Source organism: Podarcis muralis, chromosome 1 (genome assembly GCF_964188315.1).
Source record: "Podarcis muralis chromosome 1, rPodMur119.hap1.1, whole genome shotgun sequence".
In the NCBI taxonomy this organism is placed as follows: Eukaryota; Metazoa; Chordata; class Lepidosauria; order Squamata; family Lacertidae; genus Podarcis; species Podarcis muralis.
In genome coordinates, this window is record NC_135655.1 from 43,063,856 (window position 1) to 43,087,149 (window position 23,294).

Genomic DNA, 23,294 nt, shown 5'->3' on the forward strand with positions numbered 1-23,294 from the left:
ACTGCTCTGCTCTGTATCTCAATATTAAGGGTGGCGGTAGGGAGGCACAAATGGGACGCGGGTGGCACTGTGGGTTAAACCACAGAGCCTAAGACTTGCCGATCAGAAGGTCAGCGGTTCAAATCCCCGCGAAGGGGTGAGCTCCCGTTGCTCGGTCCCTGCTCCTGCCAACCTAGCAGTTTGAAAGCACATCAAAGTGCAAGTAGATAAATAGGTACCGCTCCAGCAGGAAGGTAAACGGTGTTTCCGTGCGCTGCTCTGGTTCGCCAGAAGCGGCTTAGTCATGCTGGCCACGTGACCTGGAAGCTGTACACCAGCTCCCTCAGCCAATAAAGTAAGATGAGCACCGCAACCCCAGAGTCGGCCACGACTGGACAATGGTCAGGGGTCCCTTTACCTTTAGGGAGGCACAAAGCTGTTGGGTGGGTTCACTTCTCTTGCATGTTAGTCACATATTAGTCTGAATACCTCCACTTTTGGAGGCTGTGTGCTGCTCAATGCCTGTTGCTAGAAACCGCAGGAGGGAAGAGTGCTGTCAAGCTCAGGTCCTGCTTGCATGCTTCCCATGCTCATCCCATGGTTGGCCACTGTGAGAACAGGATGCTGGACTCGATGGGCAGCATCCAGCAGGCTCTTCTATTAGGTTCTCCTCCAGGGGCGCCGACTTATAAGAAATATTGGGGGGGCCCATACCGACTTGTAAAAAATATTGGGGGGGCCCAAGACCTCCAAACCGCTGCTGCTGGGGGAACGAAAGGGGCGAGCCCCGGGCTGCCCCGACCTTAAGTGAACCTGTGAGGGCCCACCCTTTGCGGCAGCCGATTGGCTGCCGCCGTGGGCGGTGAATATTAATGAGCTAGGGGGAATCCCCGCTTCTCGCGGGGCTGACGCCAGCCCCGCGAGATTGTTGATGGGTCGAGAGCCCGCAACCCCACCCCCTCTCTAGATCGGGAGTGGCTTTGTTTTAACTCATTACTGAATGTATTTTAAAAGGTAACTATCGTCAAACAAGGAAAATAAAAAATACCAACATAATTTTGTGATTTTACAAAGCATAATATAACTAATAATTTTCTTAAATTATTGGGGGGGCAGAGCCCCCCCCAAACGAATTTTTGAGGGGGCTCGGGCCCCCTCAGGCCCCATGGAGTCGGCGCCTATGTTCTCCTCCCTGGGAAGCAAGCCTGGGCCGTATGTATGGAGGTTCTGGACTGTCCAGATGACAAGATTCCCCTCTCAGCCTTGCTGATGTGGTCCAAAGGAGAGCAGAGCAATACTTTTGCACTAGCTCAGCTGCAGGAGTCCAACTGTCTTAGGGACTCCACTACCATTTTGTGTAGGGTTTACTCCTTAGTCTTAGCAAGGCAGTGAAGATTTAGAATCAGAGTTTTCCATCTCCTAGATAGGCTACCTTCCCATCCTGCATGCATATCTCAGTAAAGATAGGACAAGCACATGTTTAGCCACAGTTGGCACACTGGTTATGTCCGCTATCATTTTTCCTGGGGAGTTGATTGCAGAGCTCAGTTTCTTTGAAGCCACTTACTCTAGAGCGCCACACCCTAATACAGGTTTTAGGAGGTGCTCTTGCCCTGTACAAAACACCCAGGTGGACACATCTGGATTTCATCATGCTCCCTCTCAATATTATTAAGTTCAGGTGGCAATAATATTTGAAAAGGCAGTTTCCTTTATTCCAGGACACTCTGGTACCAACAGACTGTATGACCCTTGTTGCTTCTGCAATCATCCCTGGTGTCTGGGCAGCTGTGCAGGGGGCCAATTTATGCAGAAGCCTCTGGTGCTGAAATAGGATCTCCAGTCTCCAAGACCAGTGTCAGGTTTCTGTGTGCAAGATGTAGTCAAGGATTTGTCCCTGCTCCTCCTCTTTCCCTACCTTTTGCTAATTCTCACAGTCCTTAATTAACCTTTCCCACTGAGGACCAGTGATCAAGCAAGAACAGAAGTGAAGCAAACCCTCACATAGGATAGGAACCTCAGCCTGAAGGCAGTGAAATGCTGTCTCCAAGCTTTTTATTCCTCTCCTGGTAAAATGGCATTGTTTGTGATGCTTTCACAAGAAACCCGCTCAGACAGCAGAAGGGAGAGAGATCCAATCGGGGTACTAAAACCAGAACTTGTCTTGGTGGCCCTTCAGACATCCATGGACTACTGCCCAATCTTGCCAGATGCTGGGAACACCCCTGCCAATCCATGAAGCATGGTGCAAAGGCTCAGTCCTGGGAATGAGTTGACCAGGGTGAGCTTGTTGCTCCATTAGCTCAATTCAACCATCTGGAAAAAAAGGGAACAAGCTCTGCTCATTCAACATGCAATTAGGAATCCTTTTCCTGAGTTTTATTCATTTGGGGAAGCACAGAAAATTGGGAAGCCAGGGCTCTGCCTCTGAGGCCCTGCTCCCCAAACCGTCCAAAATGCAGCAACGGCTTATTTTCATGGTACATAAATAATATCTTTCAGATAGGTGCCAATGCTGGCCATGTTTGTGCTGCTGTTAGTTGGTTAGTATTCTCATCCTCCAAGAAGCATAGGGCTCTGCCAGAAGTCCTGTTTATTGAACGTCCGTGCTTATTTGCTTGCACAAAGCTTATGCCATGTCCAGTCTATTGAACATTTGTCTGATTTGTTTACTGAGGCTGGGGAGTGTCATATGACAATGAGCATTCATTTCGATGTACCTGCACTGTATTTCTACATCTTCCTATAAATCATTTGTTTATCCCACACCTTTCAGGAGATTGGCTTGTCACTTTCCAAACCACAAAAAATCCATTTATTTATTCGCTTTAAAAGTGGATTTGTTATGCTAGGGCGACAGAGCACTTTCGCCCACTTTAATTGCACAAACCTACATTTCCGGGATACACTTGGATCCCTCCTGCAAACTAGTGACATTCTGGAGACACTGACAGTGTGGGATGAGTTAGGTTGTTTCTCACAATGATGCTGTGAATATTAATCTGGGAGGATAGTGAGTGGCCCAAGGTCACTCTGTGAGCATTATGGGTAAAGAGAGATTTTCACCCTCCTCTCCCTGATCCAGCACCCAATTCTGTAGGATGTCAGCAAAAACAAAAATCTCTGACATGCCTTGCTGACAGCTTCTTCTTTCAAGAAGTGTAAAATGTTGAGGGGGATCTGCTGTCTTTGATTTGACCTTAACCAAGAGGGCACAGTTATGTAGCAATGTAGCATGAACTTTGGGGAAAGTAATGCTGGAATTCATGATCTTCTGGAAAAGTAAATGTGAGCAAAGTCAAACACGTACCTTGGATTTCCAGAAAGTTGTAGTGGCCCTGGTAACTAAGCTAGAAGAGAGTAGGATAGTGGTGACCAAGCTAAACTGAATATCTTAAATCAAGGATGCCTAATATAGTGTCCTCCAGGTGAGGCTGGACTACAACTCCCATCATCTCTGACCATTGGCAATGCTGCCTAGAGCTGGCAGGAGCTGCTGAGACACTCTGCAAAATACGATGCATCTAAGTATTTATTTCAGGGCAGTATAATATCATGTTAGGCAGGCTTGTAAAAAGCCACTCACCCACTTGCCTGTGGCTTCAGGTGACCAGACAAGGAAGCTTTTTTAAAATTAGCTTGTTCTTTATTTAACTTTCTGAACACATGCCAAAAATTACTAACAGGCATGTGTCAGCAAGCAGTCTAGACAAGATGTTGTGGCTTGGTAGCACCTGAAGACACACGAAGGCATATGTAAGAACAGACAACTGGCAGCCCAGGGGTTAAAGCTGGCTGGTTTCCATTTGAAGGCATGATAGTCTCCCTCATTCCATTTTATCCACCTCAACTGCTTTCCCCCATGCAAGAGAAGATGCAAGCACAGAGCTCTCTAGCCCAGGGGTCAGCAAACTTTTTCAGCAGGGGGCCGGTCCACTGTCCCTCAGACCTTGTGGGGGGCTGGACTATATTTTTTGTAGGGGGAATGAACAAATTCCTATGCCCCACAAATAACCCAGAGATGCATTTTAAATAAAAGGACACATTTTAAATAAAAGGGCACATTCTACTCATGTAAAAACACGCTGATTCCTGGACTGTCCACGGGCCAGATTGAGAAGGCGATTGGGCCTGATCTGGCCCCCGGGCCTTAGTTTGCCTACCCATGCTCTAGCCCATATCTCTGATACAAAGAGCAAGTGAGATTATGGCCAAGCCCTCACCTTCTTGTGTGCATAGCCATTGAATGAGGATGAGCTCACACATTGCACTCACAGTACTGTTGCCTCTGCAAAACCACTCCCCACCGTGATCTCCACTACTACATGGAAAGCGGACCCAAGCGCCAGCCACAGAGGTGCATCCGACGTCTGTGTCTCACTTTCCAATTAAGCCTCTTTTAAGTTGGAAAGGATCTGCAGGATACCTGTTTCTACATGTTACAAAGCAATCTGGAAACTCATGATGGATTGCAGAGCTGATGTATAGGCTGCACACGAAGAGCTTGTTCAAGCCTCCTCCTCCTTTCCTCAGAATGTGAACAACACCACTTAGAGTCCTCTGCTTATTCTCCTCACTTGCTGCCTCCCATACAGAAACCAGGACACTGGCTGATGGGTGGAGAGGAAGGAGAAGCAGAGCCTCTGTCCCACATTGGAAAGCCCTCTCCCTGGCCTCAGCTCATGCAGAAACAAGTCAATGCGCAGTTGTGCTGGTCCCGGGGGGAGGTTACCGTGGGGCGAGGTCCAGGACCCGAGTCGAAGGTCGGCAGACAGTCCTCCACGGGCGAAGCGGGGTCCACAGGGAGGAGCCGGGCAAGGACAGGAACACTGGAGGAACAGGACTGGATGCTGGCCGAAACAGCTCTTCAATGACGACGTTGCTCCCGCAACCTGGGACCGGGCTGCCTGGCCTTTATCTTCTCTGAGGCCAGGGGCGGTCCCGGCCCCCAGGAGCCCCTCCTCTCTTGGCCTTAAGGCGAGCACTCCTCCTGGGAGAAACCAGTTCCCTTCGCCTCTCTGCCCTAAGCCTCTGCAGTTCAAGAGAGGCTGAAGGGTTACTGGGCCCAGGGGGAGACTCACCTGTAGGCACTGAGTCCTCAACCACCTCTGGAGCCAGAATGGATTCACCTGGTGCCTGCTCCTGAGGATCCGGCACAGGTGCAGGCTCCTCAGAATCAAGGCCCTGCCCCAGTTCAGCCGGCCCTGGAGGCAGGGACTCCTGTGCAGGCTGGGATTCCTCCGGTTCACTCTCTGAATCGGATTCCCAGGCCATCACAGCAGTGGAGCAAAATATACTAGCCTCCAGCCCCTTCTGAACAAAAAAATGCTGCCCCTGACAGACCCTCCAATTACCCCTCTTTTCCAGGGATGCCTATAATTTAGAGAAGCTGTCCCGCTTTCTGATTTGATCCCGGAATGCCCCACTTTTCCTTAGGGTCAGAGACGGAGGAAGGGGGATGCAGTGGGGGCAGACCGCCCTGGGCATCTTCGCTGAAGGGGGTGACATTTGGCGCGCTGCCTGCCCACCACTCCCAAGCCTACCCTGAGCCGTCAGGGGAAGGGGGGAGCTGCACTGCTTTGCCGGTGGCATTCCCCCCTTCCCCCTTTGTTTTGACAGCTGGGGGAGGCTTGGGAGTCGCGGGTGGGTGGTGCACCGAATGTCCGCCATCGGCAACTCGCTTCGCTCTCGTGTGCAGCTTACTCTGTGCACCCGAGCGGCTATCCCGCGCCTGGGAGGGCACCCTCCACTCCCCGTGCCCCTTGGGAGCAAGCCCGCCCTGGGCAGTGCGGGCATATGCTCTGCCGCTGCTTAAAGGGACCCCTGACCATTAGGTTGCGGCACTCTGAGGCTGCGGAACTCTTCTCGCTTTACTGGCCAAGGGAGCTGGCATACAGCTTCCGGGTCATGTGGCCAGCATGACTAAGCCGCTTCTGGCGAACCAGAGCAGCACACGGAAACGCCGTTTACCTTCCCGTCGGAGTGGTACCTATTTATCTACTTGCACTTTGACGTGCTTTCAAACTGCTAAGTGGGCAGGAGCTGGGACCGAGCAACAGGAACTCACCCCGTCATGGGGATTCGAACCACCGACCTTTTGATCAGCAAGCCCTAGGCGCTGTGGTTTAACCCACAGCGCCACCCGTGTCTTAGAATGTCCCTATTTTCATTGGAGAAATGTTGGAAGGTATGGAGTTATCCAACCCCCGAACTGTCTGAAGGCAATCCTGTATAGGGAAGATTTTTAATGTTTAATGTTTTATTATGTTTTTATATATGTTGGGAGCTGCCCAGAGTGGCTGGGGCAACCCAGTAAGATGTGTGGGTTATCAATAGTAAAATCAGCATTATAGAATGGGATGTCCCTGTTTTCATTGGAGAAATGTTGGAGGGTATGCCCTGATCAAAACTACTTGGTATCCCCTGGCCCCAGAATTACATATGTACTTTATTACGCTGTCCTTTGGAGGGGAGGCCATGACAAACAGAAAACAAAATCATTCCAATTTATAGTGTGGTTCTGGGTACAGTGGTACCTCAGGTTAAGTACTTAATTCGTTCTGGAGGTCTGTTCTTAACCTGAAACTGTTCTTAACCTGAAGCACCACTTTAGCTAATGGGGCATCCTGCTGCCGCTGCACGATTTCTCTTCTCATCCTGAAGCAAAGTTCTTAACCCGAGGTAATATTTCTGGGTTAGCAGAGTCTGTAACCTGAGGTACCACTGTACTTCCATACGTAACTTTTATAACACTATCTGTATTGTGTGTTCAGTGTTTTGTTTTAGGATCCACACATCTTTACTGTTTTACTATTCAAGTTTATTTGCCTCATCATCCTTTTTTCCCCCGTACTGTACTGATCGGCAGTGGCTCTCTGGGGTTTCAGACGGGAAGTGTTTCACAGCAATACCTGGAGACACACCTTTGTTGTGGGTCCTCCTCACTTCCTTGCAAGCGGTGGGGCGGGGCGGGGGAAGGTGACTGTTGCAACAGGAAAATAAACATCTGCCTTGCTTTGCCTGGTCCCATCCATTCTTAGGGGAATCCCTTGATGGGAGCTGGGCTGTAAAAGTCAACCCCAAACTTTTCATATAACAATTACAATAGTGTGGAAGGTCCATTGCAGTTCCACAACCAAAAAGATTGCTGGGGCAAGGGCAATGGCAAATGCAATACTGTATTATTATTATTATTATTATTATTATTATTATTATTATTATTATCATCTGAAGAATGGGTAAACCGGGGGTCGGCAACCTAAAGCCCATGGGCCACAAGTGGCCCATGGGGGTCATTTTACTAGCCAATGAGCTGCCCCCAAACCGAGCTACCCGCTTAACAAGTCCCCACGCACTGCGCTAAACCGGTGCAGCTTTTGCGTCACCAGAAATTGCATCTGTGCATGTGCAGACGCCGGAAATCACGTCTGCATGGACGCAGATGCCGGAAATCGCACCCGCCTGCAATCCAACCCACGGAGGGGGCTCCGCGGCAGTGAACCAGCCCAGGCAAGGTAAGCTTTGCCAACCCCGGGGTAAACCAAGGAGTGCACAGAGGCTGCGATGCCTAGCCGGCCATGCCTGTGATCGTGGCCATACAGTAGTACTTTGGTTCTCAAACACCTTGGTATTCAAACGCCTTGGTTTCCAAACGCCAAAAACCTGGAAGTAAGTGTTCTGGTTTTCAAAAGTTTTTTGGAAGCTGAATGTCCAATGCAGCTGTTGGCTATTGTTTCCAGGGTGCCTGCACCAATCAGAAGCTGCGGCTTGGTTTAAGTTTGGTGCTTTTGTTTTTGCTATTTATTTTGTGTTTTTGTTTTTGAGGCTTTTTTGGTTAATTTGTTTTTGTGACTGTGTGGAACCCAGTTCAGCTACTTATTGATTGATTGATTGATTGATTGATTGATTGATTGATTGTGTGACTGTGGAGATGGATAAAAGCCCCCCATCCAAACAATGACTATCATCAGTGCAGGTAAGAAAAAATAATAATTTTAATTTGTATCATCTACAATACTGTCTTATTTATTTTATAGTTTATTGCTTTATAGTTTATCTATGGTTTATAGATTATTTATGTATCAATGGTCTCATTAGATAGTAAAATTCATGTTAAATTGCTGTTTCAGGGGTTGTTTTTAAAAGTCTGGAACAGATTAATTCATTTTGCATTACTTTCTATGGGAAAGCGTGCCTTGGTTTTGGAACGCTTTGGTTTTGGAGTGGACTTCCGGAATGGATTAAGTTTGAGAACCAAAGTACCACTGTAAATCATTCTGAGTCATGAATTTCAGCTCGCTATAAAGAGTTTCGATTCACAAACTAGAAAGAAGAAATTGTGCTGTTTGTTTTCTTAAGCTTATAGACAAGCTTTCTTTCTCTCAGGCTTTCTGCACATGGCTTCAGTTTTATTTGTGTTTCATTCTGAAACCTTATCTTGCGTTTCAGATGAATGACTCAGGTCCATCAAACATCACAAGAACAGACTAGCTGGTGCTTACCTTCAATGCTCTACAAAAGAAATGGGCATTTCCCTTCGCAGGAACTCATGTGTCAAAGATGCTAGCCTGTCGGGTTTGGATAATATGGCATTGCTGAGAGAAGCTGGTTTATCTTAGTGCTGTGTCAGAAGTTAGCTGGGCTCATTAAAGGTAGTCTGGCTCATTAAAAGAAACAAATAGTGAAACTAGAGTAGGAAAGGTCACAAAAACAGGAATAGTCACCTTGTTTGTAACCTTCAGAGGCAAAGCTGACAACATATTGATTCATGAATCAAGAGACTTTCAGGTCACATCGGCACCAAACATTTAAAGCACTTTATATCACTTTAACTGTCATGGCTTCCCCCAAAGAATCCTGGGAAATGTCATTTGTTAAGGTTGCTAAGATTCATTTTCTGCATGAGGTTGTTGTTGTTATTAATATTATTATTATTATTTTATTTGTACCCTGCCCATCTGGCTGGGTTTCCCCAGCCACTCTTCCAGCAAAATATAAAAACGTAATAAATTTATGGGGAGAGGTAATCTCTCCCCATAAAATTCTATACCAGCCAGGCAGCAGAAACCTCTTACCCCTTCCTTTGGTCCATGGCTGGTAAAGAACAGATATGATCCTTGAGATAGCTGAGGGGCAAAAGTGGGAGGGAGGTTCCTGTTGGAGCTTGTGAGCTACCCAGCCATTGAAGCTCTGGGGTTTAAATACAGTTTGGGACTAATGAAACTCCAAGGAGGGGGAAAGCCTTCCAGGATGAGTGAATACTGTATAACACCTTTATTCCTCTGTACCACAGTTGATTACCTGCAAGTTCTCCATATGTTTACTGAGATAAATTTGAGGTTGAAAGGACACGACCCGTTTCTCTGCATGTTTCCTGAATCATGAGCTTACCTTTGGAGGAAGGAGCCATTTCTCCCTTTCCCCGCCCTGAATAATTGGTCCTAGTCTAGGACAATTAATCTCCTCAGTCCAGTAGTTACTTGCAGGCAAATAGGTGCTATTTAGAGAAAGTGAACTCCCTCAAGTATATGGCTAGCTTATTAGTTGTGGGCCTTCCACACACCTGAACAATCTTATGTGCTAGATATGCATGCCAAAGGCACAAGTAGCTTTATTTTTAAAAAGCAACAACACTGTAGAGCAGAGGTTTTCAACCATTATGCCATGGCACCCTGAGCTTGAATGATGGTCAGGGTATGGTTACCAGACGTCCCCGTTTCCCAGGGACAGTCCCTTGATTTACAAATCTGTCCCCGGACAAAATCCGTCCCCGGAATGTCCCCGGATTTCATTTAATGTGCCCAGATTTATATTTAAAGTGTTGTAGATTTATTAGTAGGGAATTAATGTTCCCTACTACATCATATGGGGACTTCTGGCGAGGCAAAATGGCGGGCGCCATGGCAGCGAGCAGCTCCTGAAGCCAGCCAGAGCCAACTGCGCTACCAGGCTGGCTCTGGGCTGCTGAGACTGCCACTGCCGCTGCCGTGGGGGAAACCGAAGACGCCTGGCACGTCAACTGGGGGAACCGCTGACACACACACCCTGCAACCCAAATCAAGAGCGCCCAACCAACTGGCCAACTGCCCAGCGGCGCTCCGGGGCCAGGAAAACCCTGGAGCCGATGCAGGGAGAAAGGGGAGAGAAGGAGAAGGAAAGAGAAAAATAGGAAGGAGAAAAAAAGAGGGGAGCCCCAACCTTGCCGCGCCGCTGCCGCCGCTGAGGAAGAGAGGTAGGAGAGCACTGGGGAGGGCAAGGACATGTGGCCGAGCCCAGGTCCAACCCAAGCCTACTCGACGGTGGCTAGCACTCCAAGAGAGCAGGCTAGGACCCAGAGGAAGGCCATGCGACAGAGGAGACCACAGAAAAGAAGTGTCCCTGGATTCTTTGAAAAAAATCTGGTAACCTTAGGTCAGGGGTGCCGCGGCAACACTGGCCTCAGTCCCTCTTTCCTTTCCTCCCTCCTCTGATGCCCTCTCACATCTCTGCCTCCCAAAGGCTTGTTTGTTGCAGCAGCCCTGCTCCTGCCACTGCTGCCTCCCAAGGTAAAGTGCTAGCCATATATTTGCCTTTGGCCAGTCTCCATTGTGCCACTATGGTTAAGGGCATCCACTGCCCTGTGGGGCAGTGCGAGGAGGCACTGTTGGGATTAGTATCTCAGAGAAGGTTTGGGAACCTTCAAGCTTCCAAGAGGTCCAGGAGTTAACCTCAAAGGATGCAGAGCCATGGCTAAAAGCCATGAAGACTGAACTTGATTCCTTAGAAAGGAACAAGACCTGGGAGCTGGTTCCAATAGTACCAGGGATGAATTTTGGCATATAACTAGTATACATCATTAATAATCATTGAATCGTAGAATTGTAGAGTTGGACCCCCTGCAATACAGGAATCATGATCATAATCATAAATCTGGATATCTATTTGGACATATAAAACGCTTACATATATGCGTGTCTTTTAAGTCAGCAGTGATGGATTATTTTTTTGTTAATGTGAGCTGACTTTGTTGTTGTTGTTTGTTTGTTTGCTATATTTGCATAACAAGGAAAAGGGGAGGGAGAAATTCCATCTAAGCAGCCATGCGATTGCTGCAAGTTTCTACCCTATCCATAAAACCTAACCCTTTCTGAAGATTTGTTAAAATAGCAGCTTGAATCTATCCTATGTAAATATAATCTGCTTATATGAAAAACATTGCTGTTATTAACAAAACAAAGACCAGCTAGTTTGATTTATTATACATGGGTTCACTCTAACTCCATAGGTTCATGCAGTTGCCCAACAAACTGCGCAAACCGGAATCCTATGAAAGGAAGTGGTTTTCCACCAAGTCTTGATAGTTAACTAGAAAGAATAAACGTCAAGCAGAAAGCTGACGCAAGACAGGCCAAACTGAGCTGAGTTTGCATTACACTGCCAGTTGTTACCTCGCTGTCAGTGTTCTCTGAACAGTACGATCTCTCCATGACTCTGGTTTATCTATATAAGTTTCTTAGCTGGTCACTGTCCAGCAATCTCCAGCACAGGAACATCCTCAGCTTGCTTCTAGATGTATGATGTCTGCAGCTGAAGTGAAGATAATTGCTTTTGTTACAGTCCGTTCCGATGCATCACCCCAGCTCTGTAAATGGCCTTCTTGCTTGGCTGTGATTCACCATTGTCAGAAAGAAGCCTAATCCATACCTGTGCATATGCCTCAGTCACCTGAGACTAACACACTGAATGTTCACCCTGGAGGGATAATTTGTTTACTAAATATGAGCCAGTAATTCCACTCCTCCACTATAGCCTAGCGAGGAACAGTTTCTCACAGCAAAATTCTTATCTAGCCTGACTGGGATGCAGGTCTTGCAAAGCACCATGTCTGTTGCGGACTCTGCATACCAGAATCCCAAATCCTTGAGCCAGCCTTGATTTGTCTTCATCCAATGATGTAAAACATGGGTAGACAAACTAAGGCCCAGGGGCCGGATCCAGCCCAATAGCCGCCTAAATCCAGCCCGCAGACGGTCTGGGAATCAGCGTGTTTTTACATGAGCAGAATGTGTGCTTTTATTTAAAATGCATCTCTGGGTTATTTGTGGGGCATAGGAATTTGTTCATTTCTTTTTTTTTCAAAATATAGTCTGGCCCCCCACAAGGTCTGAGGGACAGTGGACTGGCCCCCTGCTGGAAAAGTTTGCTGACCCCTGATACTAATGTTTGGGACATTTTGCTCCCTGAGCAGTTGACAAACTGAATTCCAAGCTAGGAAGTGGTTATGAGGGACAGTGGGTCTCAAAGTTTTCCCACTCAGCTTTCATTGTCACAGGACCTTTCTACAGGGCTTTTTCATATACAAATTACACTTTTATCTTCACATCAACCCCTGTGAAGTAGATTAAACTGAGGGAGAATTCATGTCATGCCACCCAGAAAGATACATGGTTGGGCAGGACTTTGAATGCAGGTATTAGCATTTTGGCATTTGCAGCATGCTGTCCCCTCAGAAATGGAAATGCAGGTTCTGAAGCCATGGGTTTTAAGTTAAATAACTCCTGGACTAAATGTTCATGTGAACATTTTAATTCAGTATCACTTTCAAAAAATAAATCGAAGCATTAATTCTCCCCCCCCCCCCCCAAATGATTCTGAAGGCACATTTTAAAACAAAGTACATAAACCTTGAAAAGATATTGCACATTCTCTCTGTGGTGCAACAAGAATGGACCCTGTCAGCTCTGTACCTTGTCCAAGGGCTGCTACAGAGGCTAAAACTCATAATATAAGCAAGGTGCTTGAGATGCACCGCTTAAATGTTTGACCTAGTAGGGTTAAAAAAGTCTAGTCAGTGAGCAGTTCAGCCTCTGCCTCTTCGTATCTTTCTTCCTCTGCCTGCCTAAATTGGAGAATTTGGGGCCACACCCAACACGTCACTGCCTGTTGTCTTTGAAGCCACAGGAACTCTTGAGTCTTGCATGATCTATTTAGGTTACCAGGTGCTTCATGCCTCATCATTAGATATATGGGCACTCATAATGCAGACCTTTCTCTTGCCTTGATTATTATCTCCAGACCACTATCTTTAAAGGCCATTATAGATTTCTCAGACCAATCTTTACTCTTGATGCCGAGCCAATGTTTGAATCACAGGCTGGGCAGAGGAGGGCCAGCCTACTTGTCTTTTGTGACAGTCTCCTTAACCACAGTTTCTGAAGGCAACAGGGAAACTATGGTTTCATTAAAATGGATGGGAGGAGTCAGGCAGTAGAGCTTATTGATGTATCCCCATGCCCAATAATTCAAGCACTGAGCTGCACATTGCCATTGAGATGGCTAATACCTTGACACCATTGTCAGAGCAAATTGAAACCACATCCTGTGCCTGGCCCACCCACTTCATCTCATATCCACTACATTGTTATCCATGCATCCGGCAACCCTTGCAGAAACTGGTGAGCAAACCATTTTATTCATTCATTTTGGTCAAGTGACTAAAAGCAAGGTCAGATTCTTGCAATCGTTTTGTATTATCCCCATGCATTTTCTGCACCCCACCCCTAAATCCTAGCTAGGAGCAGGGCTTTTTGGGACCGGAACTCGCCAAAACTCAGTTCCGGCACCTCTCAGGTGGGTGGCATTGCAAGAGAAGAAAGGAGCCATTCGTGGTGAATTCCAGCACCTCTTTTTCTAGAAAAATAGCACTGGCAAGTACTTCCATCTTACCACTGTCTGCTGAGGTGGCACAACCCCTCAGGAAGCCATGAGGACCAGATCTCAGCACAGATACCCCCCACAGCAGCTGCTACTATCACCACTGACTGTTCTGCTGACCTCAAGCAACAGTTCGGCAACTGATGATGACACAGAATAGAGAACAGATGGTGACACGAGACATAAGCCTGGTTCTAAGTTATGAGAAGCCCTCAGCAAAATATCTTTGGTGGGCTCCCTATTCTTCTTCTCAGCAGGACTAACGATCCCCTCCGTGCTGCCCACAGGGAGAGGGGGAGAGGGGGAGAGAGAGAGAGAGAGAGAGAGAGAGAGAGAGAGAGACTGGGTGCTCCTGCAAAAACCTCTTCACTGTCCTAAGAACATAGGATCAGGCCAAAGACCCACCAAGTCCAGCATCCTGTTCTCACAGAGGTCTATGGAAAGTCTCAAAGCAGGACCTGAGTGCAACAGCACTCTCCCCACTCATGCTCCCCAGCAACTGACATCCAGGGATGTTCTTACATAGCCACCATGGCTAGTAGCCCAATCCTTCTCATCCAGGGTGAATGTCAAACATCACAGGGCAGCCTCTACCACCTGCAGTGGTGGTTTTGCCACCTCAGCATCCAAGGGGAAATCCAAGCCAGTAGGCCCTCCAAGTGGACTCTGGGGCCTCAGCAACTGCCTGGCCATGCTAAGCCAACACCCATCCTGCTCCAGCCTCTTGCGCTTAAGCCAAACAACCTCTAGGTGCCCAGGTTCTCCTGCATGTGGGTTTCTTGTTAGCTGGAGAATATAGATCATCTTATGAGAAGGAGGATTTATGAAGATGCCTGTAACCAGAGCTGTTGGGAGGGGGGGCGGGGGCTAGCTTGGTTTTTTGTTTTTGTCCTGGGTGAAGCCTCCGGAGGGGCACCATTGAGCACCCCAGCCTGTGTGTGTGTGTGTTGTGCATGTAAATGCGCATGAGATGTGTCTTTGATCCGAGCTGGTATATTTCAACGTAGGGTTGGTATATTTCAAAAAGAAGAATTCCCAACACCCCAAATTGGATGAGCTCTTTTTGGGAACAAACCCAAATTGTTGTGTTTTTTTGGGGGGGGATTTGAAGCTTTTTGAGCTGTCTCCATTGCTTTTTCCATCGCGTTGCCATACATCCAGGTTTTCCCCTGATATTTGCCAATTCGGCAAAATCCCCCCCCCCCCACACACACCATTTTTACAACAATAAGCTAGGACGTCAGGAATTTGACATCAGCTGCTTTTACCATAGTAATCTACCACAGAATACTATGGAATCGTAGAGTTGGGAGGCCCATCTGGTTCAGCCAGAGATGGAGAAAAGGGTGCCTCTTTTTCTTTGTATCCTGTATTGCTCGTTTCTATTTCGATATTTAAAACAACCAGTGGTGTACGATCCAGTCCCCTCTCCGCACATCCTTTAGAGGTGCCAATATGATTTCATGGTGGGGGGGTCCTGCCGATCAGCACTGCTAGGCAGAGATCAGCATGTATTCTATATCACGTGCAGCGCATAAACTGGGGGCAAACTACTGCCTCTAAATGCCCTCGACAGCCGATGCACAGACTTGCACCCCGTTAAGGCCACCCGCTAAAGCAGGTTTCCCCCCGCTGACCCCGATCCTCCGCCCCGCGCCTGCCTGCGCCCGCAGCCCGGCCGAAAGGACCGCCTGATGCAATCACCTGCCTGCTTTGCTCGAAAGCTTCCAGCCGAGTTGCATCATCCCGGCTTGATGCAGCGGGCGGCGGGGGGAACCCAATCGGCGCGCGCGCTCCGCCCGTGACCGACAGCTCCCTCTGAGCAATCCAGATTCCAGAGAGGCGGGACAACGCGCGGCTACCGTGACGCCGGAGGCGCTGATTGGAGACTGGACGGCGCGAGGCGCCAGAATTCCATGACAGATGGGTGGGGCTTGCCCGGCGAGCTGGTATTTAAAGAGGCTGGAGATGCAGGAGGCGCAGTTAATCGTGGAAGCGTCTGCTTTGCTCTTGCCTCCTCGCCGCCAGCCAGCCACCGTGCCAAGCATTTGCCACCTTCTCTCCCGGGCAGCCTCCTTCCCCGGAGCGCAGGTCCAGCGCTGCCGCTTCCAAGTCGCAGGCTGCTTCCCGGGTTCCTCGCGCGGGGCCATGAAGCGGGATCCGCTGCCGCTGCACCCGCAGCATCCTCCTCCTCCTCCCAGCGGAGGGGAGCGCCCCCTTGGGCGGCCGCAGCAGGAGGAAGACCTGGCCGCCGCGGAAGGCGGGCCGCCCAAATCCCCGCTGTGGGTCTTCGGCTACGGCTCGCTGGTGTGGAGACCCGATTTCGAGTTCACGTCGCGCAAAGTGGGCTTCATCCGCGGCTACACCCGCCGCTTCTGGCAAGGAGACACCTTCCACCGAGGCAGCGAGAAGATGGTGAGAGGGGGCGCCCCTTTGCAGTGGGGAGGGGAGAGAGATCGGGGCGGGGGGGATGGATGGGCGCCTCTGTCCTGGGTCTCCCTCGAGGCGGGTGTGGGAGTGATAGATGGGCGCCTCTCTACCCTGGGTGTCTCTCGGGAAGAATGCCTGTGGGTGGCGACCCGGGTGGTGGTCCAGGTTTGGAAGGGATGGGTAGCTTATAAGCAGCATTTGCTGCTGAGGGAGCTGGTTTGAAGAGGGGCTGCAGATCCGCACGACCCCTTTTGCCCTTGGCTTGGCATTGCCCGTGTGCTGGTTGGAGAGCAGCTTGTGCCTCCTGTGTGGTTGGCCTGCAGTGCTGGCACCGTGCGGGTCTCCTTGTGGAGCATCCTTGGGTGTGGCGGTGCTTCGCTTGCGCTTTCCGGGTGGATATCTGATACTGTGTGTTAACTCTGGCTTTCCTCTCCTGTTTAGCCTGGTAGAGTGGTCACCCTCCAAGAGGATTATGAGGTAAGTTATTTATGTTTACATCTTTATCCAGTTCATTCAACACACCTGTAAAGCAAGGCTTAATCTGGGTTCTTCTGGGCATAATCCAGAACAGTTCTAAAAGAGTTCACCACCTCCCCTTTAGTTCCTGCACAGAGGGGGAAGGGGAGGTTCGTCATAGTGCTGCAGCTAGACATGTAGCATTTCTTGTTTCTATGGCTTTAGGAGGATGCCCAAAATGCCTCAAGAAACATTAGGCGGTTGGGATAGTGGGATGCAGGGACGCGGACTTATAAAAAATATTGGGGGGGCCCGGGAAAGCTCATGAATAATAAATAAGCTCATGAATATGCAAATAAAGTGGCTCCGGCCCTAAATAGGGCAAGCCACGCCCCCCAGCCAGCCAATCGGCTGGCTGGGAGGTGTGGCCAGTCGGGATTCCCCTGTTCTCGCGGGGGCCAGGAGGAAGGAAATTCCCCCCGGCAGTGCCTTGGCAGTGGCGGTGGTGCTGCGAAGCAGCGAGGCAGGAGCCCCCGCCCCCGGGGATTCCCTAATCTCGCGGGGGATGGCCGGGGCTCTCCGACTAGGGCGCGCGGCTGGCTGGCTGGCTGGCGAGGGAGCAGGTGGGGAGGAGGCGGGGGACGGCGGCGGCGCTCTGCTGGAAGGGCGCCCGAGATTATTGGGGGGGGCTGAGCCCCCCCAAAAATTTTTTTGAGGGGGCTCGAGCCCCCTCAGGCCCCATGGAGTCGGCGCCTATGGTGGGATGCTGTGTATATATAGTAAGGGGCCATGAACATGGGCTTATCTTCAGGTGATGAGAGAAAGCTGAGATAATATTTCAGACATCCTACAAGATAAATAGTTGCTGAAAAATATTTGGTATGTGGTTGAGTCAATGGTGCCGTGTCCTTCCTGGAGCCTCTGTCAGAGCCGATTGGATTAATCACTCAGTGGGTAGGCTGGAGTGGAAGGAATAGCCAGTGTTTTTATAATTTAGTGGTCTCTGACTTCTCCAGCCTGCCTCAAAGTCCTTTAAAATGAGATTGGACTTGGCAGCAAGCTGTATGTTATGCATAGCTGGACAGGAGAAGAGCAAATGCAAAATTGCTTCAGTTGGTAAGGAGTGAGGAGACTGCTCTGTGAGCAAGTCTTAGTATTTCTTTGTGTTACCAAGACATGTAGTAAAATGAGCAGAAAATGTCTTGGTGTGGAAATTAAATTTAAGTCTCTATCGTTTATTATATGGTCATAGACCCACTGAAAGTTTAAGTCTGAGACATAATAGAGGAGCAAAACACAGCTGATCAGATGCATTTTGGACCAAGCTGTAGCCTTTCTGAGAACAATGAGCTTGCTTCTGCATGAGCCTTCAGAATAAAAATGTAAAAGCGATGGACAAGGTGATCAGAAAATCTATCTGTGCTCTCCTTTCATGTCACAAAAGGAGTTGTCAAAACAAGGATAATGGTGCTTTCTTTTGAAGAGACATTTATCCATCCCTGACCAGTGGTTTTAGGAGCCTTGTGTGACCTAGTTAACAGGTTTACGTAAAAAACAGGAGTTTCATCAGCTTCCAGGATATAATAATGCATATGATTCTGTTTCTGCCTCTGTCGCAGCAAGTAATCCTTGTCAATTTTTTATTCATTGCAGGGTTGCACATGGGGTGTTGCCTATGAACTCCGTGGTGATCAAATTGCTGCTTCGCTCAAATATTTAAATATGCGGGAAGCCGTGCTTGGAGGCTACGACACCAAGCTGGTGAAGTTCCACCCCCAGGATAAAGAGACTGAGCCTATCCTAGCCCTGGTTTACATTGCAACCCCGCAGAATCCCTCCTACCTTGGTCCAGCATCTGAAGAGGACATTGCAGCTCAAATAATAGTTTCCAGCGGTCGTTCTGGCCACAATATAGAATACCTGCTGCGGTTGGCAGACTTCATGCGCTACTTTTGCCCTCAGGTAGAAGATGAGCACTTGTTCTCAATTGAGGAGGCTCTGATCTCCATCCTGCCCTACATATACCAACCTGAGGAGTCTTCAGTGGAAGAATGAACGTGACTCTGCCCTCCAGAGGGGCTGAAGTATACCTTTTTGACCAAGAACAGGAGCAAACACAACAGACACACTTTTTAATACAACTAAAAGTCAGATTAATAAAGCCAATGGGTGCAGCAGTTTTAAGAGGGGGGGGGGGATGCTTCTTGTCACTGGACTGGCAGTGGAAACTGGAGAGAGCCTCCATTGTTGCAGGGCGAGAAGCTGCCTGAAAAATCCTCTGGAAGGCTCCTATCCTATGCATGCTAATCTGGGAGCAAGTCCTATTGCATTTGCTGAGGCTTACTTCTGAGTAGATTTGCAAATGGGGTTTGAGGAAGCCAAACGGTGTTCTTTTTTCATCGTCAAAGGGAAAAGCCAGAAGCTACAATGTGCTTTTCTTAAAAGTGTTTCTGAGGTACCCCTGGCCCCGCCCCAAATCACCCTAAGCAGGGACTTGGCAGCAGTGTTGAAAGCTGTGAGCTTTGCTCTACCTCACAAACTGGCAGAAGAGCCACAAATGTGTGGCACAGAGTGTCTTCTAGGTCAAAGGAGTCGGCCTCTTTCTCCAGCTTGACCTTCACTACTACGCCCAGGGTTGAGTGCAATATGAACTTGTATCACCTTTCTGTAGGCTCAAATGGGGCCAAATTTGCTTTCGACTTGTCTTAAGTGAACAGTTAATGCACTACTTTTTTATATATAACTTGAAAGATGTATTTATTGTAATGAATATATATATATTTCTTGAAGGGAAAGTGTCCAAGTTGTTTGCTCGTCTCCTAGTAAATGCCCTGAGGGCAGGGAATGCCGCAAGTTTGTGTGATGGGGTCATGCCTTCCGGTTTCAGAACCATTTTAGGTACAAGAGTTTCCAATCTTAGTCGGCAGCCACAAGCCCGCTCCATTGAGGCAGCATTCTGAAAATAGTTCAGCTATGTGCCACCTGGTGTACAATATTACTGTCTTCCTCCTGTAAATACTACATCTGTCTCCTTTCTGCTTTTGTGACTGCAAGGTGTAAGCACCAAACACTCTGTCATTTATATCCAATTTTCACTACATTCTGATTCATCAAACAGCTCTTCCCCCAATATCTAAGCTTTGTAAAAGCACAAGACATTAATGTCTCTGGATTCATTAGGCATGAACATAAAAGGCCTGTGCTGAGTAGACTAGACTGCAGTGTTTCCCAACCTTGGGCCTCCAGCTGTTTTTGAACTACAATTCCCATCATCCCTGACCACTGGTCTTGCTAGCTAGGGATGATGGGAGTTGTAGTCCAAAAACAGCTGAAGGCCCAAGGTTGGGAAACACTGGACTAGAGCACTGGTGGGGGATCTGAGAGCCATTCAGGTGCTGTTGGACTCCCAACTCTCATCAGCTCTAACGATCAGGGATGAGGGAAGCTGGAGTCCAGCAACAGGTGAGGACCCTGATGATTGGGCAAGGTAAGGTAAGCTAGGCTGGCTGTAGTTCCCTGTTTCAGTGACATTCTGTGAGAGACACTGCTGCTCTTGGTCTTTTGTTAACACATCTTTGGACATTGTGTTCCAAGAGGAGAAGAGCCCAATACTTGACATCTCGCTGCTGTTTGTGTACATAAGGAGGAACTGTGTGTGCCTCTTGTGCCCAGACATAAACCGAACTGACATTATAGTTAACATCAATTAGAGAAGGGAAACTTTATTGGTCTTACCATGGATTTATTGGTCTTTGCCATGGGATTTCTTGCAAAAGGTATATGGAGAGACCTGGGTAACTACCCATCTGCAAAGCTGTTGTTCCTTCACCAACAGCCAGTGGACTGGGTCATCTGAAATGATTTGCTCAGCGTTTTTTCTGCAGCGCATCTGTCATAAGCACTACATAATGGGATGCATGATGTATGGGTTGATGTGGCCCACACGTCTCCCACCCCTGAGGGTCTTGCATCAAGATGGCATCCTTGTCCCTTTCAAATTCCATTTCTAAAACTTGCAATGGACAGGATGTGCATGATGCCTCTGCAACCTCTCCATGTGGACATAATGCAACACCAGGAGCAGAGGGTTTATCATCTTGCACACCCACCACTGGCGGCTGAATGTCTCTCCCATAAGGCAGAAGTGACTTGTCATTTGGAAACTTCTTTTCTGCGCTTGAGAGCAGCGGAGGCACCATAAAAGCGCAATGCTACTGAGCAACCTTCCGCTCCTACCCAGTTCAGACAGTAGTGGTAACTGCTGAAGCCCCACACCTTAGGGGTTTTCTTGAATGAAAACAGGTGCTAGACTGAATCTCCTCCTGCATTCTAGAAGCGTTCAGTTCCTGCTTCTGGTGCCTTGGCAGGGATTAAACTCATACTGGCTAATGCCCAATTTTGTTTGGCCACAATTAATGTTCAGTAGATGAAGCTGGAAGCCTTCTGCCATGGGAGTATTTCTCTGCATATTTCAGTGGAGAAATTTGAATATCCTGGGAAACAAAAGTGCTGTGTTTGGCCCTGAACTGCAGTTTTGTCCCCCACTATCACGCTGCAAGAATGCCTATGAAAATATTTTTTAGAGTTTGGACTGCGGCTGCAAAAGTGGCATAAGCACCTACTGCCCATCACATTGCTGGTAATGAAAACTCATGCACCTCATACTGACATTGAGTTGTGGGGCGGGGACAGTAGATAGATACACAAACACAATTTTAAGCCAGGGATGGGAAAGATGTGGCCCTCTAGATGGTGTATCCTCATTTCCCATCAGCCCCAGCCAGCATTGCTGAGGGGAGCTGTCAACACCTATAGTTTCCCCACTCCTAGTCAAAACACTTCTAGATGTGGAGTGTGTCCCTGTTGTATAGCATGGAAACACAGGATCCATCACTATTAGGCCCACGACCCTCTGCAGGGGCCCATGGCCAAGCCTCAGAACATCCCGCCTCTGCTGCTGGGTGTTCTACTTTGTTGCTGTCACCCATCCACTTGCCCTCTCTAAACATACTGGTGCTGAGAAGAGGAGATGGTGGCACAGCATCTTCCATTTGGCTTCACCTTTCTCTCTGGGCAGCTGACTGGAAGGGTCCCAGAGGGAGAAGGCAAGTGAATGGGCAGCAGTGAAGAGGGAAGCCCCTCAAAAAAGGCTCCCACTGTGGGCATTTTGCTCAAGCACCCCCTAAAAAAACACAACCCAGAGCAGTTATGGAGCTCCACGGTAGTGACAGAGGTCACCAAAAACATGCTCACCATTGGCAAACAAGCACATTTTTGTTTTCTGGTGGCGACTGTTACTGCCCAGCTCAGGTGCCCGGAGAAGGACATGCAGTCTCTTCTGTTGTCACAATGAGCCTCTGAGCATCTCTGGAGGTGCAGAATGGCTTGCTGCTTCCAGAGTGTTTCCAAAGTTCATGTTCAGAGTGGCAGCAGGGATGGCCCTTGCTCCCCACTCCAGAATCCAGATCAGGAGGACCTGGGTGTTCACACTGGCCCTGCGACATTTGCACAGCATCTACCAAGTGATGTGATGCCACAGAGAAAAAGACCTTTGGAAGAGGGGCTTGGTGGGCGTCGGAGGCTGTGCATTCCTAATCTTGAGTGCACAAATCTGCATCTCCTCTTAACAACGTGGGTTGTTTTTTTTTTAAGCAGCAGAACAGCTGTGGAATAACCACATTACACAAATACTCTGGGCAGAGTCTTGTGAACCTCTGCCCAGATTAAGTTCTGGAGGGTTCTCTTATCAAACTGTGGTTGGAATGGTAGAAAAATGCCTCCAAGGGCAAGAGCTGCATCTGAAGTGCAGAAATACAATTCTCTCCCTGCAAGGATGCCAATAAAGGCTCAAGGGAGGAAACAAGGGAGCTGCCTGCCTTTCCACTTCCAAGAAACAGTTATGAAAGAACCGGGGAGGCTGCCTTGTCCTGCATTCACTGCTTGGGCTAAGAGGAAGAAATCTGTTCTCCCATGAGTGACAGAAGCAGGAGACACAGACGCCGAAATGCAACTGCTTATTTGATCTTTCTAGGTTTAACTCAAAAGTGGGTCCTCAAGGCAGCTTTGCCTGCGCATTGCATATATACCAGCACTCACATTAGAAGAAGAAGAAGAAGAGTTTGGATTTGATATCCCGCCTTATCACTACCCGAAGGAGTCTCAAAGCGGCTAACATTCTCCTTTCCCTTCCTCCCCCACAACAAACACTCTGTGAGGTGAGTGAGGCTGAGAGACATCAGAGAAGTGTGACTAGCCCAAGGTCACCCAGCAGTTGCATGTGGAGGAGGGGGGACACGAACCCGGTTCCCCAGATTACATGACTACTGCTCTTAACCACTACACCACTCTCTTTCTTAAAAGTGCACATAAACAATTCTCTAAAAATCAGCCTCTAACAGAATAATTACCAAGCTCATTCCAGGGTTGCAAATGCCTGCCAAAACAGATAATGAAATAAACTTCAGGACTGTATAATGGAATGGCTTCTCTCTCTCTCTCTCTCTCTCCTGACATACTAATTGCTTCTCATCAAGAGGTAATTAAATATGCCTCTTGGTAACATTTGGGCCTTGAGCAGGCAATATTACCTTGCTTACTTTTCACCATAGAACAGGATGAGAGTGAGGAAAAGCACAGGAATTACAAGGCAAAATATAGTCACAAGGTGTGTAGATCTTTTGATGAAGGGCAGTATATAAATAAAATAAAATAAAATAAAATAAAATAAAATAAAATAA

The 23,294-nt window shown here is 48.3% G+C and overlaps 1 protein-coding gene and 1 long non-coding RNA gene across 2 annotated transcripts; one reads left to right on the forward strand and one right to left on the reverse strand.

Annotated features, from left to right (window-relative positions):
- Positions 1-1,670: 1,670 nt before the first annotated feature.
- Positions 1,671-15,682, reverse strand: LOC114593999 (uncharacterized). Its single transcript, XR_003705849.2, has 2 exons — positions 15,376-15,682; positions 1,671-2,295 (listed from the first exon to the last, which is right to left on the reverse strand). It is a non-coding gene; the product is annotated as an uncharacterized LOC114593999 (long non-coding RNA).
- CHAC1 (ChaC glutathione specific gamma-glutamylcyclotransferase 1) lies at positions 15,625-19,346 on the forward strand. Its single transcript, XM_028746501.2, has 3 exons — positions 15,625-16,086; positions 16,543-16,578; positions 18,211-19,346. Exons 1-3 carry the CDS (start codon positions 15,640-15,642, stop codon positions 18,610-18,612), a joined length of 885 nt encoding a protein of 294 aa, XP_028602334.2. The 5' UTR covers positions 15,625-15,639; the 3' UTR covers positions 18,613-19,346.
- The last annotated feature ends 3,948 nt before the right edge of the window (positions 19,347-23,294 follow it).